General features: G+C 35.2%; 2 protein-coding genes across 3 annotated transcripts; one reads left to right on the forward strand and one right to left on the reverse strand.

Annotated features, from left to right (window-relative positions):
* Positions 1–4,368: 4,368 nt before the first annotated feature.
* LOC145042834 (glycylpeptide N-tetradecanoyltransferase 1-like) lies at positions 4,369–6,402 on the forward strand. Its single transcript, XM_078991328.1, has 2 exons — positions 4,369–4,551; positions 4,832–6,402. The coding sequence occupies exon 2, from the start codon at positions 4,859–4,861 to the stop codon at positions 6,170–6,172; it is 1,314 nt and encodes a 437-aa protein (XP_078847454.1). The 5' UTR covers positions 4,369–4,551; positions 4,832–4,858; the 3' UTR covers positions 6,173–6,402.
* A 3,083-nt stretch (positions 6,403–9,485) lies between these two features.
* Positions 9,486–15,298, reverse strand: LOC145042833 (putative phospholipid-transporting ATPase 4). Of its 2 annotated transcripts, XM_078991327.1 has the most exons (12): positions 14,994–15,298; positions 14,751–14,814; positions 12,633–14,485; positions 12,405–12,515; positions 12,027–12,303; positions 11,857–11,945; positions 11,513–11,597; positions 11,227–11,436; positions 10,949–11,074; positions 10,759–10,857; positions 10,484–10,675; positions 9,486–10,382 (listed from the first exon to the last, which is right to left on the reverse strand). In XM_078991327.1, the coding sequence occupies exons 3-12, from the start codon at positions 14,396–14,398 to the stop codon at positions 9,720–9,722; spliced, it is 3,618 nt and encodes a 1,205-aa protein (XP_078847453.1). In that variant the 5' UTR covers positions 14,399–14,485; positions 14,751–14,814; positions 14,994–15,298; the 3' UTR covers positions 9,486–9,719. The 2 variants fall into 2 exon arrangements, with proteins under 2 accessions (XP_078847453.1, XP_078847452.1); XM_078991326.1 differs by lacking the exon at positions 14,751–14,814.
* Positions 15,299–15,625: the final 327 nt, after the last annotated feature.

Consider the following 15,625-nt stretch of genomic DNA (forward strand, 5'->3'; position numbering starts at 1 on the left):
GCATTCACGATAGCCTTGAACGACTTATGGAATTATCGAGGGCTTCGTGCTCTTTTTTCTCCTCGGTTGTGGGGCTATGAGAAGTTAGGGTGATTGGATTAAGTGAATAGTACGGACGACGCCTAAGGGATCGTTTGTATAGTTGTAAACTAGTCGTTTTCATTAATGTGTGTTTACAACAATTCACAACCCATAATTAATCCAACGTCACCTGGAATTATCGAATACACACGTCACAACAGTATAACAAAATAGAAAACGCATAATTCAAAGTATTAGGAAAACGTAAAGGTTTTCCTAGGGTTTTTTTTTCAGGTCATACACCGACAAGATGCATACCAAGTCTAACAATGTTTTTTTTTAAACAAACAAGCATACTTACGGATCTTCACACTTTTTTTATTTATGATACTCTTTTAAGAAAATATCGGATTTTCTGGTGGTTTTCAAAACAATACAAAACATTATATTTCAAACATTACTTATGAACTCACCAACATTTCATATGTTGATGTTTTTCAAAATACTTGTATTCTCAGGTAACAGGTAAATCGAAGGGAAAAATGTACTCAGTGATGTCTTGTTGTTTGTTTATCCAGTATCGAACAATTTACTTTTTGGGAATGTAATGTTATGAAACAATGTACTAAATGTAAACACTACCAGTTGTACTATTTCAATTCATGGTGATGAATGATGTTATGTTTCATGTATATTCACTGTGATGGTATTCAATTGAGTCACAACAGCCCTCGGACGTTTCCGCCGTCTGGTTCGGGGGTGTGACACTAACCATATCGGGTTTGTTGGCACGGGGCCTCAACCCAACCGTCGATATGTCGACATATACATAAACAAAGCATATATAGAAATATCATAGAAATCCTACATCCTAGGATATATATGAATTTAATAAGTGGGCCGACCTTGGTTCCTTAGACCAATTGGCATAGTGAGAGAACTCACCTCTCAGTCTGAATAAAATCTGAAATAAATCTCGGCTCCAAATACCGGCTTTACCCGATACCTATTATCTAAAAATATTCCCCAACTTAAATTAGTACCAAATTTGCCAAAATACTCTTTGGTCAAATTGGTCAAACTCAACAAACTGGTCAAGTTAACCCAACCGAGTTGACCAAGCCACGTACGTGGGGCATACTTAATTGCTAACCAGAAAACAGGGCTTAATCGTGTATGGGCGATGTACCATCTGGTAGCCCAATGTACGCAGTTGGATGCTTTCCCAACTCATTAAGGGCTTAATACTTAACCCCTTGCCTCCAAATTACAGATCCAAGTCCCAAATGTTGTCCTTGATCATAAAATTTCCAACTTTATGGTCTTGTATGACCATTAAGTGCTTAACACTAAAAACCCCAACATCTTAAGCCATTAAGACAACCAAACTCATGCATAGGGAAGAACTAAGAGCCAATATCATATTTTTATCACTCAAACTACCCTAAAACGTCCAAAAGGACAACTCACTGGGTCTAGGGTAGCTTATACCCAAAGAACAAATAATATGAGGCTAATAAGCATAAAATTTAACATAAAAAGATCTATTGATAGGATCAACATTTTCATAACTTTATACCTCAAAATGAAGATTGGAGGTAAGGTATTCCTGGATCTATGAGGTCTTGCTCTTCCAAGTTGGTGCTTCTATCTTCTCCTTGCTTCAAAGGAACCATAAAAACACCCTTTTAAGCTTAAAGGGACACACACAAGATATTAGGGTTGCAATGGACGAAATGAAGGTTGGAGGTTGGTGAGGGAGTAAGCATTGGGGATTTAATGGTGTTTATATGGGGTCCAAACCCTAATTTTTGGGGTTTGTAGATCTGGCACGTACGCGCAACGTACACTACATACGCCCAGCGTACGTGAGCTCGTCACTAAAACTACAAAAATGCAATTACGGGACAAATTGCAACATTTCTCATACATAAGGTCAAAAATGAAATTAATCTTCATACTTAGGGTTAAAATTGGAAACACATCATCATCGGGATGTTACATGATATTCCCATTATGATATGATGCATTGAATTTTACATGGTCACTATGATTTTGCTTTTTTTTTTTTTTTTTGTTTAAATGTTTTCTTCCTAATTTTTATATTTTGCAACAATAAGAATTAAGGTTCATAATTAAGAAGTTAAAGTTGATTCCACCATTTATGTCTTCATTAACGTTAAGTTATAATATATACCATAGAAACAAGACTTTATGAGAAATTCTATAGAATATATGCTGCCAAATTTACTTCCTTTTTTGCCTTTGTCTGCAAAAAGTTTTAGACACTGATTCTTGAAGTGACCATTTTCTTTGTAATTCTAGCAGACAATATACTTTCATCTTTTTGATTTCCATTTCTTCCGTGACTTCCTCTAACGTTACCTCTTATGTTCGGTTTTCCCCCCTTCTCTTCAGTAAAAATTAAATCTTGAATGCCATAGAATGTGAACATTGTAGTTTCGGATGAACTACTAATAGTCGTGACAGTTCCATACCAACTATACGGTAATGAAGATAACAACAACAGTGCATGGACTTCATCATCAAAACTAATGTCAACAAATATCAATATTGATATTATTGAATTAAACTCGTTGATGTGGTATGTCATTATTGAATTGAACTCGTTGATGTGGTATCGTACATGTTAGAAGTCATGATCATTCTGAAAGTTGTCTTCTTATTGATAATGTTGTAAGCAACATTCTTTTCCAATGAAAACCTAATGACACATAGGGCTTGTCGATCTAAATTATCCCAATCTTCTCGCTTCATAGCCTCTAATTTCTACTAATTAATAGGAGGTGTAACTTTTTCTAGTATAGGTAATATTCGATTTACATTCTCCCGAAACCAAAATCATAGCTTTCCTTCTTCAGCCATAACTCTTATACCAATTATGAGGACTAAGATGCTCCTGAACAGTGGAACATGACAATAAAATGCAAAGAGCAACACAAGAAACAATACACAAGGATTTACATGGTTACTTGCTAATCAAGCTACATATACATGCAAGCTAGAGAGATTCTTTTATTGATTTGAATGTTAATACAATGGTGGCGTCTTCACTACACTAATAATAATTCTTACATACACTCTTCCTCTCTCTCTCTCTCTCTCTCTCTCTCTCTCTCTCTCTCTCTCTCTCTCTCTCTCTCTCTCTCTCTCTCTCTCTCAGGGTAACAATAAATGAGATGTTAATAAGGGAGTTGACCTAAATGACGTAGGATTCATATCCAACCCAATAGACCCTTCTGACAGAAGATTCGACTTACAATGTCAACGTGTTCTCCAAGATAAGAGTAAATATAACTACAAACATTTTGAATAAACTTATCTTTGCTAAGAAAATATTTTGCATGTTAAGTTCCAAACCTTTCTACCTTCAACATTTCTTCTATTTCCTAAAACCTTCTGTACCCAAAAACTTTGGCATCCACACACACAAAAAAAAAAAAAAAAAAAAAAAAAAAAAAAAAAAAAAAAACTTTTCCGTTGCATTCCACAATACGGAGCTCAAATAGTAACTCCTCAAACTTTTCATTTAGACCCAACATCTCAACAGGGTCTTTGGGGATTCTGATCGGGATTAAAATGGAAAAAATATAAATGTGTGTTATTTCCTCCCTTTAAATCCTCAACATTGGAAAATTAAACCGTTTTGATCGCTATTCGAATAAAATGTAAGTTAATATTTGAATAAGGCATGATAAGTAGAGGTAAGAACCTCATGAATTTATGGAGTCTAAAAATTCATGGAGAATGTAAGACTATGATTTCTAATGGATAAATCATTTCCTCGATTTTTAGCACAAAATCAAAATCTAAATCACTCACGCAAAGGAATATCGACAACCAAATCTACAAATATATTTATTAGGCTAGATAGAAGCTTGAATCTACAAATGAAATGGTTGTGTATGGTGGTTGAATTGAGACAATATAACACTGAGAGAGGGTATGAGTGGTGCCAACGACATAAGGTGGTGTTAAGGGATGTCTCTTGTGTATGGTGGTTGAATTGAGACAAGATAACACATAAGGTGGTGTTAGGGTGAAGAAAGACGGTTGTAAGCGCGAAGAGGAGATGATGGAGAGAGGTGGAGGAGGGTGGCTATCAACTTTAGAGATGGGATGCAAGGGATTTGTGGGTGAGGTTGACATGGCAGTGTGTTCTTAAGGTGTAACAAAACAAGAAGAAAGGTGTAACAAAACAAGAATGAAAAAAAAACGACAAAAAACTCAACATAGTAATTTGTAACCTTGAGGAAAACCATATAAGAAAAATGCAAATTTTAACTAGTTGTGACTTTTTATAAAGTTTAGACTATTTCCAGGCAGACGGTTTTGCTACTTTCACTCTTTCTTCCCTTCAAGGCTTCAACAATAGCTTTGTGTAGTCCGATGCTGATATATCTTTCCCTATTTTCCCTATATCAATCGTAACATGATCCCAACAACCTAGATCTTTCTCACTCGCTGCTCCGGCGATCCTTCTTCACCATCTACGAATCAAGATCGGAGGTAAATCTTCGCCTCATATCCATCTATGAATTACCGGCCGAGTTTGCGTAGATTTCAATATTCGTGTTGCTAGTTTCGATTTACAAATATTCTTTACTCGATTGCTGTTAAATTACGTGATTATGTTTCTGTATGGTAGTTTATGTTTTCCTTTTTCAATCGAAGATTGTTTTCTACTTCTATTAACATACTAAAGATTCTGCGAAATGGATTCGCGATTATCTTTATAAGGTATCCTCTTACTGTTCTTGAATGACCTAATTTTGAGTTAAATTTACAGTTATTTGGTGGTTTAGTGAGAATTGAGATGGCGGATAACAATGGGAATTCCAATGCATCTGCTGAAAACCAAAACCACAACTCTAATGAATCTATAAACCCTACAACAAACCAGAACGATGCATCCATCGATGCAATAGCACAAAAGGTTCAGGAGTCTCTGACTCTTTCCAAGCGGCATAAGTTTTGGGAAACTCAACCAGTCGGACAGTTCAAAGACGTTGGAAACTCAACCCTACCAGAAGGCGCAATTGAGCCTCCAACACCATTATCAGAAGTTAAACAAGAACCCTATAATCTCCCAGGTCCATACGAATGGATCACTTGTGACATGGATACAAAAGAGATGTGTGCAGAAGTTTACAATCTCCTTGCTAACAACTACGTTGAAGATGATGAAAACATGTTCAGGTTTAACTACTCAAAAGATTTCCTTCAATGGGCACTTCGTCCTCCAGGGTATTACAGAAGTTGGCATATAGGGGTTCGAGTCAAGTCTTCAAAAAAGTTAGTAGCTTTCATAACTGGAGTCCCTGCTAGAATCAGAGCTAAAGACAGTGTTGTTAACATGGCAGAAATCAATTTCCTCTGTGTTCATAAGAAACTTAGATCAAAAAGACTCGCCCCAGTGATGATTAAAGAAGTCACAAGAAGAGTTCACATGGAAAACATATGGCAAGCTGCTTATACTGCAGGTGTGATTTTACCTACACCTATCTCCACTTGTCAATACTGGCACAGATCTTTGAACCCTAAAAAGCTAATTGATGTTGGGTTTTCAAGACTTGGTGCTAGAATGACCATGAGTAGAACCATTAAGCTTTACAAGTTACCAGATTCACCAATCACACCCGGGTTTAGAAAAATGGAGCTCCATGATGTTCCTGCAGTTACCCGTTTGCTTAGGGAGTATTTGAAGCAATTCATAGTTGCTCCTGACTTTGATGAAAATGATGTGGAACATTGGTTGCTTCCTAAAGAGGATGTAGTGGATAGTTTTTTGGTGGAAAGCAGTGAGACACGTGATGTGACTGATTTCTGTAGTTTTTATACACTTCCTTCAACGATTCTTGGAAACCAGAATTACTCGACTTTGAAAGCTGCGTATTCATACTACAATGTGTCTACTAAAACTCCAATGCTTCAGTTGATGAATGATGCTCTTATTGTGGCTAAGAAGAAGGGTTATGATGTTTTTAATGCTTTAGATGTTATGGAAAATGAAGGTATTTTGAAGGAGCTGAAGTTTGGACCTGGTGATGGGCAATTGCACTATTATCTGTACAATTATCGGTTAAATCAACCACTGAGACCTTCAGAACTTGGGCTTGTTCTCTTGTAGTGTTGTGGGATCTCTGGAATGGAATCATCAATTCCTGTTTTGCCTGGTGAACTTCTTTTTCTTAATCAGTTTTCTTGATTTTTCACAGGAGTTGAAAGGTACTTGGTATCCTCAAAACTTGTTTGCATTTTGATATACATTGTGATTTCAGATCATGTTTTTATGGTAATTGGGTATGTTTTTAGAACTTGATGACCTGTGTTGATTCATTAACAGAAAATCTTCTTTTATATGATTTTTGCTTTGGTTGTCCATGTCAATCGATATCATGGAATTGAGTCTTGGTAAATTATATCACTGGTTTTTCTTTTGAATGATGTTGATGTAAGTTTTCGTGGGTGTTAGTCTTTTTTTTTTTTTTTTTTTTTTTTTTTTTGTTAAATCTCATAATCTTTATCTTTTAAAGTATTTGGTTGAGTGCTGAATTATTTTTGAAGTACTTCCTAGTTTCTGTTTCAGTTGAGATCATATTGAAAATACGGATGCATTGCTTCATAGGTTTGTTGCTTCTGATGAATGATTTTATTTGCCACTCAACTGTTTGATTAAATGCCAACACCAGATCGGATGACTAATGCACAGGTCAGTCATCCGATTACTAGTGCACCAGTCGGGCAATCAACGATTGCTAGACTGCACATCTCATCTGATATCATAATGATATCAGATGACTTATGCACTAGTCATCCGATCTAATCATCCAATGACATGGTCAAAACTATCTAATTTGATTAAAATGAACCACATTATTAAAAAAAGTCATCCAAGATATGTTGTAGGCTTAGAATCACCTGATTTGTGTACTTTTTGCTATTGGATTCATTTTATTGACCATTTAGGGGGGAAATTATTTTTTTGTTTTAAAATTATACTTTTTCTTTAGTAAATATATTTTCCGTCTTGCCAATGCCATTTTCTGTTAACAAGTTATGTCAATTTTATGAAAGGGAAATTTTTATTTGAATTACCGATTAACAAGACAAACTGCTTTAATTACAATGTATAGTAAGGCTAAGGGGTATGGTCACCAACGATCCACTAGAAAAGTGCTGTCAACTAAGCGTCACATATCACGTCATATATCAGTTCTTTTACATTTTCAGTATTAAATCACTGGCTTTGGAAATGGTTACCACTTCATAATATTTATCTTTTTTTTTTTTTTACATTAGATTAAATAAAAAACATAAATAAGTATTTGACACATTAAAAAGACATTACATTAATTAAAAACACACAAATTTAAATCCTAAATTACTTTAAAAAACATAAAAAAATTAAAACCTAAATTACTAAAGAAAAGATAAAACATACCAAATAAAACATAAATATTAAGACATTAGATCCTAATTTCCATATTTTTCGCGGACTTGTTAGATTTTTAGAAACATAGCAAGATTTTTCGGGTCAAGATCCGGTTGGAGTTTTGTGTTTATGATTTGAAGATCGGTAAGTGTTATTTTTCAGCGACGAGATTCCTCCATTGATTCATTTTTTTTTTCTAAAAAAATTAGAGTTTTGTCTAACTTTTCCTCAAGTATGCATTCGTTACTCACTTTTCTGCTTGAAGACGCCGCCTTTTTCGCCTTGTCTCTTCCCGGTGGTCGACGAAATTGGATTTCCGATGGACCCTCCCCCTCGGTGCTATCAAAGTCATCATTGAAGTCGATGCCAAAACCCACGTCCTACTTGGAATTTTTTGGCCTTTTGTTGGAGTCGGTAATCGAATCCGAATGGGCCGTCTCTGGAAAAGGATCCATTTTGGACCCTTAAGACAAACTTTCTACGTTTTTTGGTTGCCGAATCGTTTACCATTATTGGTAATTATCTATTGATAACATGTGGTTGATAAAATATTGAAATTGTTGCTGCTACTTTTTGCATATTTTTAAGATTATCAAATATGTCATTAAATTTGGTAAAAATCGCTCGTAAATCATGTCATTTTGCATTAACTGTGCGGTACGCCCGTTCTGTGTCCTTTCCTAATAGCACATGAAAGTGGTTTGAAATACAATTCCAAAAACTTCGACTCGATTGCGCGTTGACGACTTGTCCGTCTTGCTATATGAAAATCCAAGGTTTTGTTAAAGTTTCATCCTCGTCTTCGCTCAATTGCGTAGTTTTCTTTGGAGCTTTTCCTTTTTGTTGACTTCTTCGAGATAGTTGTTGTGTTTCTTCTCATCATTGTCGAGGTCTATAGGTTGTGATTGAGATGATGAGACTTGAGATGGTATTGCCAGAAATTGTTGAGGTCGAGAAGATTGAGGTTGAAATTTGTTGAGAAGGTTGTTGAAAGACTTGAAATTAAGGTTAATTGAATTGTTATGGTCGTTGTTGTTGGTAGTAGTTTGGGTGATATGATAGATTAGTGAATAAATATATTGTAAGATTGAGGATGCTATGTAACTAAGATTTACATATGGATCATTTGAAGTGTTTTAGATGTTTGGAGTGGATGATGTATTTTGATTTGGATTCATGCGTTGAAGAAAAAATATAAGAAAATAAAAAGTCGTGTTTTTTTGTAATGTGAAAATGTATAGAAAATAGATGATAATTATAGTTGTGGGTTATGTTTTTAAATTTGAAAATTAAATAATTTTTTTTATTGATAACAGATACAAAATGAAAAGAACGGTCAAATATGTGGCCGTTGCCACCTTCTCCATTCTCATTGGATGCCTTTGTCCGTCTCCATGACTACTCCACAACCAACCCACCACCGGTGCCTAGGACGATGTTCACGTGTCTTCTGGCTAGCGATGTAGGATGACACGCGTGGTTTGGAGTACCATACCGGATAACCTAAGTAAAACATATGACTTAAATATCCGCTTCAACTTGTTTTGGAACTCAAACATAAAACATTTTTAATTTTTTTATGATTGCAAATAAACTAAGCATGTCCATAAGGTTCATTTATTTTATTTAAACTATATTTATATACTTAACCGATTTTATAAATCATATGCATCCTCGCCAAACAAAATGAAGTACAAGATCCAGTTTATCTTAGTACATGAGCTATTCGAATGATTCATCAATGTTTTGTCAATAAACAAGAGACAAAAGTATTTTTTTTATGTAATTTTCAAAATAATATAAAACTATAACATATAATAGTGAAAACCAGACAACCCATGGACTCCGTAAGGAATTGATTATAAGAAGTAACAACATTCTTTAATTTATGATTGTATACTAGTTGACTTCGCATTTCGTTATTGAGTTTATACTTCATTTGTGAAAATGAAATACAAACCCATTGCATAAATCAAACATTCCTTAAATCTATTCTTAAATCTTAATCTTACCAAAACTCTAGATACTTATACCGATAGGTCACAGAAAGACATGTCGATTGATATCACACTATCTATATCGGGTGCACATGAACCCTTGTTAGTATTGTACATACAACAACCTACACAAAATATACTTACTATAATTTTCCTTATATAATTACACAACCAAGAAACCAAACAAAAAGCGCCGGTGGTATACATCTAAAAACACAGTAAACCATACCCCTGAAATATACATTTCACAAAGACACACGAGGAGTCGACGTGGATGATTTCTTGTGCAACTTTTGTCTCAGATGTCTAATCTTGGCATCAACTCTCGCTGAAAACCCAATCTTTGTTTCTTGCCTCGCTTTCGATTTCTCCCTTCGCCACATATGTCGATCTTCAACGTCTTTTTTATAATACTTGATTTCTTGAATTACATGATGATCCATCGGATTATAAGATCTTTGAAACGAAATATGAGCCAAATAAGGTAAATTACACGCAACCGCTACTAACAAAATACTAAGCCAATAAATGGGAGAGGGTGCGAGAGCTTCTAGAAAGATCTTGTACACATTTCCAGAAAGATCCGGAGACAACATGCCGTATAGTATGAGGAAGATGTACCATGTAATGATGCTGAAAAGGATTAAGAAGTGTTGGATCCATGTGAAGTGGCTCATTGTGAGGGCGATTTGGGAATTTACGGAGTAGATGACACATGTGAACATTACGGTCCCCATGACTGCCATGTCAGCGGTCTGCCCGTCTGCCCGGAAAGCTTGGTCATAGAAGATTATGATGTTGAGGAAGAATACGATGAGGGAGCAGTAGAGACCGTTGCCCATCCACCCGAAGATTCTGTACCAGTCAAAGAAGAGGTTTCTTGGGCCTTGTTGATATAACGCTGGAAACTGCACTTGTGTGGGATTTTGTTAATTGTTACTTCTCATTCCATCATGGAATGAAAAATTGCAACATAACATATATAATAAAATTTAAGAGAAATCTAAACCTGTAAGCAGATCTCAGAAGAAACATCTTGTTCAAAAACCCCGAGTGAAATCACTGGCAATGATGTAAGAACAACATTGAATAATAACATATACCAATCATCATAAACCGATTGTCCCGAAAACCCGGTAAATGCCTCGAAGTAGAATAGCGTTAGCCCAAAAGCAATATTCTTGTAGAAAAAATAGCAAATCTGCATTATAATAAATTTAAAATCAATCAATTAATATTTCCTCAACCCCTGGCCCACATTAGGAGAGATTAATTAATTCGTACCATTTGAGCAATTCTTTTATAGCACCAATGACCATGTACAACAAGAAGCCTTTCAAGAAACCGAAATTGAGCAATAGCAAAATCACTAGCCATCACGGCCTACAAAAAAAAAAAAAAAAAAAAAAAAAAGTTTAATAAGAAAAAATTTATGTCAAAAAGAGCGTTTTGAGTTTTAACACGTATTACAAACCTGCATTCCTTCAACACCACTGATTCCGACTCCGATGTCTGCTTCTTGAATCATTCCGACGTCGTTTGCACCATCTCCAATTGCTAAAGTCGTTTTCCCGGTTCCTTCTTTTACCAATCTCGTAACCTAATATAAACATTTACAAGTCTGTTATATATATAAATTGTAGCAACTATATATATATATATATATATATATATATATATATATATATATATATATATATATATATATATTTAATTATTTATATATATTCAATTTGTGACAAAAAAAATTACCAACGCCTTTTGTTTAGGGGAGACACGACAACATATGACAGATGCGCAATCAACGGCTAAATTCAAGAATTGAAGCTTCAAATCGTCCTCTAAAGCGTACGTTAATGTCTTCCCATCAATTATTAATGCAAATGCAGCATGAGGATCTTTTTCAAGTTTAACCATTTGAGAAGCATTGGTAATTTGCATCAAAATATTCTCCTTAACACCCTGATCATTAACAAAAAAAAAAAAAACAATGAAAACTGTTTTCTTCATGAATTGACATTTAAATATGCACAAATACCTTGTTGGAATTGTGGATTAAAGCGTCGATGTTTGTTGTTATACATATCTGCTTCATTCCATGCCGAAGTAAACTGCAAGCAAATCTGCACAATCCAAGATAATTTTAAATGAGACTAAATGACCATTTTACCCTTGCATTCCAGAAAACAAATTTCACAATATTCATCAATTTTTAACATGAGAAGAGTTGGAGAAAAAAAAGTAGAAAGGAAAATTGGTAAATGGTTCGTGTCTTAATACATTAAGCCAGGTTTTGTGGCTCAATTCTTTAAGTCAAAAAAGAAACAGCCCTTAAATTTCTGTTGCTAAATTTCATGCCCTAATTTGGATTTTGGATCATACCCGATATTGATTGCAGTTTCCATCTTGTCCCCCGTGAGAACCCAAATTTTAAGACCAGCTTGAGCAAGTTTATCGATACATTGAGGCACCTATAAAAAAAGACGCTTTTACCCTCGGAAAAAAAATCGATAACATGCTACTAATAGATACATCTACACATAGATACATACCCCTTGCTGTAATTTGTCCTCAACAGCAGTAGCACCAACAAGGATCAAGTCCTTTTCCATCATGTCAGATAAACGTTCAAGCATAGCATCCCGATCACCATTAATGGAAGTTTTAGCTTTCAAAAACTCATCATTCCACGTGAAATATTCTGATGGATCAAGTATTTTGTAAGCAAATGCAAGCGTACGTAATCCAGCTTCTGCATATTCATTTAGATGTCTTTTTGTGGCTTCTTCAAATGATCTTCCATTTTTTGATAAACGATCAAAGATGATGCTACAAAGAGAATTAGATGATGATAATTATAGCATTGCACTTTTATATATTTTCTTATTAGGAAATTGTACTTAAAAAAAAAAAAAAAAAAAAAGTCCTACCTGTCTGCACCTTTGCATAGTAGGAAAATTTGTCCAGTTTCATCTTGAATGATGACTGACATCCTCTTTCGTTTGCTTGTGAAATCCAAAAGATTTAGAAGTTTGTATTCCCTGTTCCATGATAATATTTAAGAAACAGTAGTATATATCTGTCCAGATTAAGTGCTTAATGTATTAAGTCAATTACATTAAAAAGAAACAACCGCTTAATTGAGATCATATTAATACCTTTCAATAGGCTCATGAGACGAAGGGTGCTTTTCACGAACAAATATACTCGATTGAGTTCGTTTGCAGTATTCAAATCCAAACTCTCTTGCTGCAACAAGGAAAGCTCCTTCATCTGGTGACTCAGCTTCATAAGTCAAACCCCCGGTCAACTCATTTACCTCAGGAATTGCAGTGTGACAAAGAGCAAGAATCCTTAAAAACATCACAACAACATCTGCATTTGGCTCTTTATACCAATTCCCATTCATCAACCGAATATCTTCAAAACTAAACCCCTTGATTCGATTCTGAGAGCTTCCACTTGTGGGACCCGGTAAAACCTCCATTTCAATTTCCGACCCGTGTCGGGTCCCGGTTCTTGACATATCATGAACCTCCATAGCCATTTGAGTTGCAGCAGCAAGTTCCACTTCACTAGATCGAATCCCATACTGGGTCCCACCTATTGAGCATTTTAAAAAATCCATTTGATTACATGTCAATGTCCCGGTTTTATCAGAAAGAATCGTGTCCACCATTCCTAACTCTTCATTCAAATTCGATGTTCTAGCTTGAGCAGGTGTACATGTGTCCTCATCATACATGTTTATATCTTGATTTATAAAAAGTGCTTGTAATACCTTCACAAGCTCAATGGAAACATACAGTGAAATGGGTATCAAATACCCGTATAGAATAAGAGCAGTGATTAAATGAATACAACCAGAGGTAAACGGGCGGGTCGGGTCGTATAACCGTTTTTCATCGTGAGGAAGATACCAAAAGGGCGTTTGTTTACTTGTCTTGATTGCAAACCCTACTGAACTTATCAAAGAGATCAACACAAGAAGTGTGAAAAGAACATAGATGATTTTATCCATTTGTTTCTCAATTGTGCTTCTTTTCGAGGGCGATTTCGTCGCATTTTGCATAACTTTGCTATCATGACCTGAGAATATCACCACCCCATAAACATGAGAAGTGTTTCGAAGCTTGGAATCCCTTAAAAGAATTTGGGTGGTGTCAAGAGGGTAAATTTGTCGATCATATTCGAAATTTCCCACAAATGAGTACAAATTAGGGTTTGGATCTTCACATTTGATTGTTGCTTTGAAATCTTGAAAGCTTTGATCATCATCTAAAGGTAAAGTTACCTCTAGAGATCTTTTAACTTTTAAATTTGTCTCCCCATCTAAATTCATGGTTTCCACATAACAAATCCCATCTTCATAACTAGATGATAGAAACAATAAATCAGCAGGAAAAAACTGGTCTTTTTCAACTTTGACAACATCTCCAACTTCAACTTTCATCCATGGCTTTTTAACAAACACACCATTTCCAATATGGACTGAAACTTTTCGCATATTTACCTTCATGTCCTGCATAAATCGGTGCCAATTTTCCACAGCTTCTTTTGTCATACTAAGCCCGATTACAAACACCAAAGGTGCAATCATACTGTAAGGTGAGAAAGGTGAAACAGGGGAGATAGATAGGGCTGCAGCTAGGAGGAAATACAAGTTTGCAACTCGCCTGAATTGCTCAAAGAGGGCTTTGGGTAGAAAGGTTATGACATTGTACTTTGTGGTTGATATGTAATTTGAAGAATATTTGAGGGGTTTTTTTCTATGGAATCCAGGTTCATTACAACAAACATGTCTTGAAAATCCTGGCCCTTGAAACTGATGAGGCTCATCGATTGATTCACGAGGTGGTCGAATGCATCCAAATGTGTAGAGACTGCTTCTTTTTAGCCTAGCTCGCATCCTTCCATGAGCCATTATATGAGATTTCAGCAGAATTTAGAACACCAGGGTAACTTTATTGATTTGGCTACGATAAACTTATAAGAATGCTGGATTTACCTCCTGCAAATGTTCAATTAGCTTAGATTGATGTTAATAGGCGCAATTTATGCCTAAAGATGCTCATAGGAGTCGCAGATTTGGCTTTGGCATTTAGTCAAATAGTAGAGCGGCAAACTGAAATCGTTTATCGCAAAAGCAAGAAAAAAGTACATGAACCTCAATTGGGACAATACTCATGTGGTTTTGATTTTAAGCTATGACAATACGAATTGGGATGAAAAAAAAAAAAAACAAAACGAAACGAAGATCAGATTAAAACCCTTACCCCTACAGCGTAACAGACGAATGCCTAGTCAAATTGAAAGATGAAATTTCAAAACTGTAAGAACCTTGATTGAGGAAAAGAACAAATCAGCTCAACGAAAGCTAGAGTGAAGAAAAGAATATGCATTGCCCAAACATGAATCAAGCAGAACCCATTGGTTCTTATGAAGTAATTCAAACAAAAATTCAACACCCAAAAAAGGAAAACCCAAATACAGTAAAAGATAAAGGTTAAAAAGTGTACCTGATAAGCATGAGATTTCATCAAGAAAAACGAAAATGGAACCAGACCCATTTGAAGGCGATGAGATCAAAGAATGCCAGCTCGTTTTGTTGTAGAGATCGTGACAAATTGGAGAGCAGAAAAAGGGTTCAGGCAACGGAAGAACAAAGCCCTCTTTCTCCGTCGTCTCTTCCACTTAATTCTAGTTGAGAGTACTCAAAACTACACTACTATAATTAATTCTGAAAAAATTTCATAACATAAATTCATTAAAATGATCTGTGCATTTATTGATGCGTAATTTATTTGAAATTTTAAATTACTGGGTTTGTGGCAATTAATTTGTTCATAAAATATATAATGTAAATTGCGAAAAAGAAAATTTGTTGTTTTTTCTTATGGAAGAAGTTTGGTTTGAATCGGTCAAACCTACTCCGACCCTCACCCAAATGAGACGGGTCCCACTTAACCTACATGGCACAACCAAACTTAAATATGGGTCCATTTATTTCCTTTCTTATTTTCATATATTAAAACAAATACATAACTTTATGTCATTTCCTTACTTGATTCCATTTCCCATGGCTAAATTTATTTTTGTTAATATCAATGTTTCAAAATTTGGGTCGGACGGCCGGTTGAATTCAGGGAGA

This window comes from Lactuca saligna, chromosome 4, assembly GCF_052625555.1.
Source record: "Lactuca saligna cultivar CGN05327 chromosome 4, ASM5262555v1, whole genome shotgun sequence".
In the NCBI taxonomy this organism is placed as follows: Eukaryota; Viridiplantae; Streptophyta; class Magnoliopsida; order Asterales; family Asteraceae; genus Lactuca; species Lactuca saligna.

Excerpts from the sequence above, each read along its gene's own strand:
- LOC145042834 (XM_078991328.1), top strand. The coding sequence starts at position 4,859 with ATGGCGGATAACAATGGGAATTCCAATGCATCTGCTGAAAACCAAAAC.
- LOC145042833 (XM_078991326.1), bottom strand. The coding sequence starts at position 14,398 with ATGGCTCATGGAAGGATGCGAGCTAGGCTAAAAAGAAGCAGTCTCTAC. Across the intron at positions 12,516-12,632 it reads TCTCATGAGCCTATTGAAAG|GGAATACAAACTTCTAAATC; the intron begins GTATTAATATGA and ends ATCATGGAACAG. Across the intron at positions 11,075-11,226 it reads CCCCTAAACAAAAGGCGTTG|GTTACGAGATTGGTAAAAGA; the intron begins GTAATTTTTTTT and ends TGTTTATATTAG.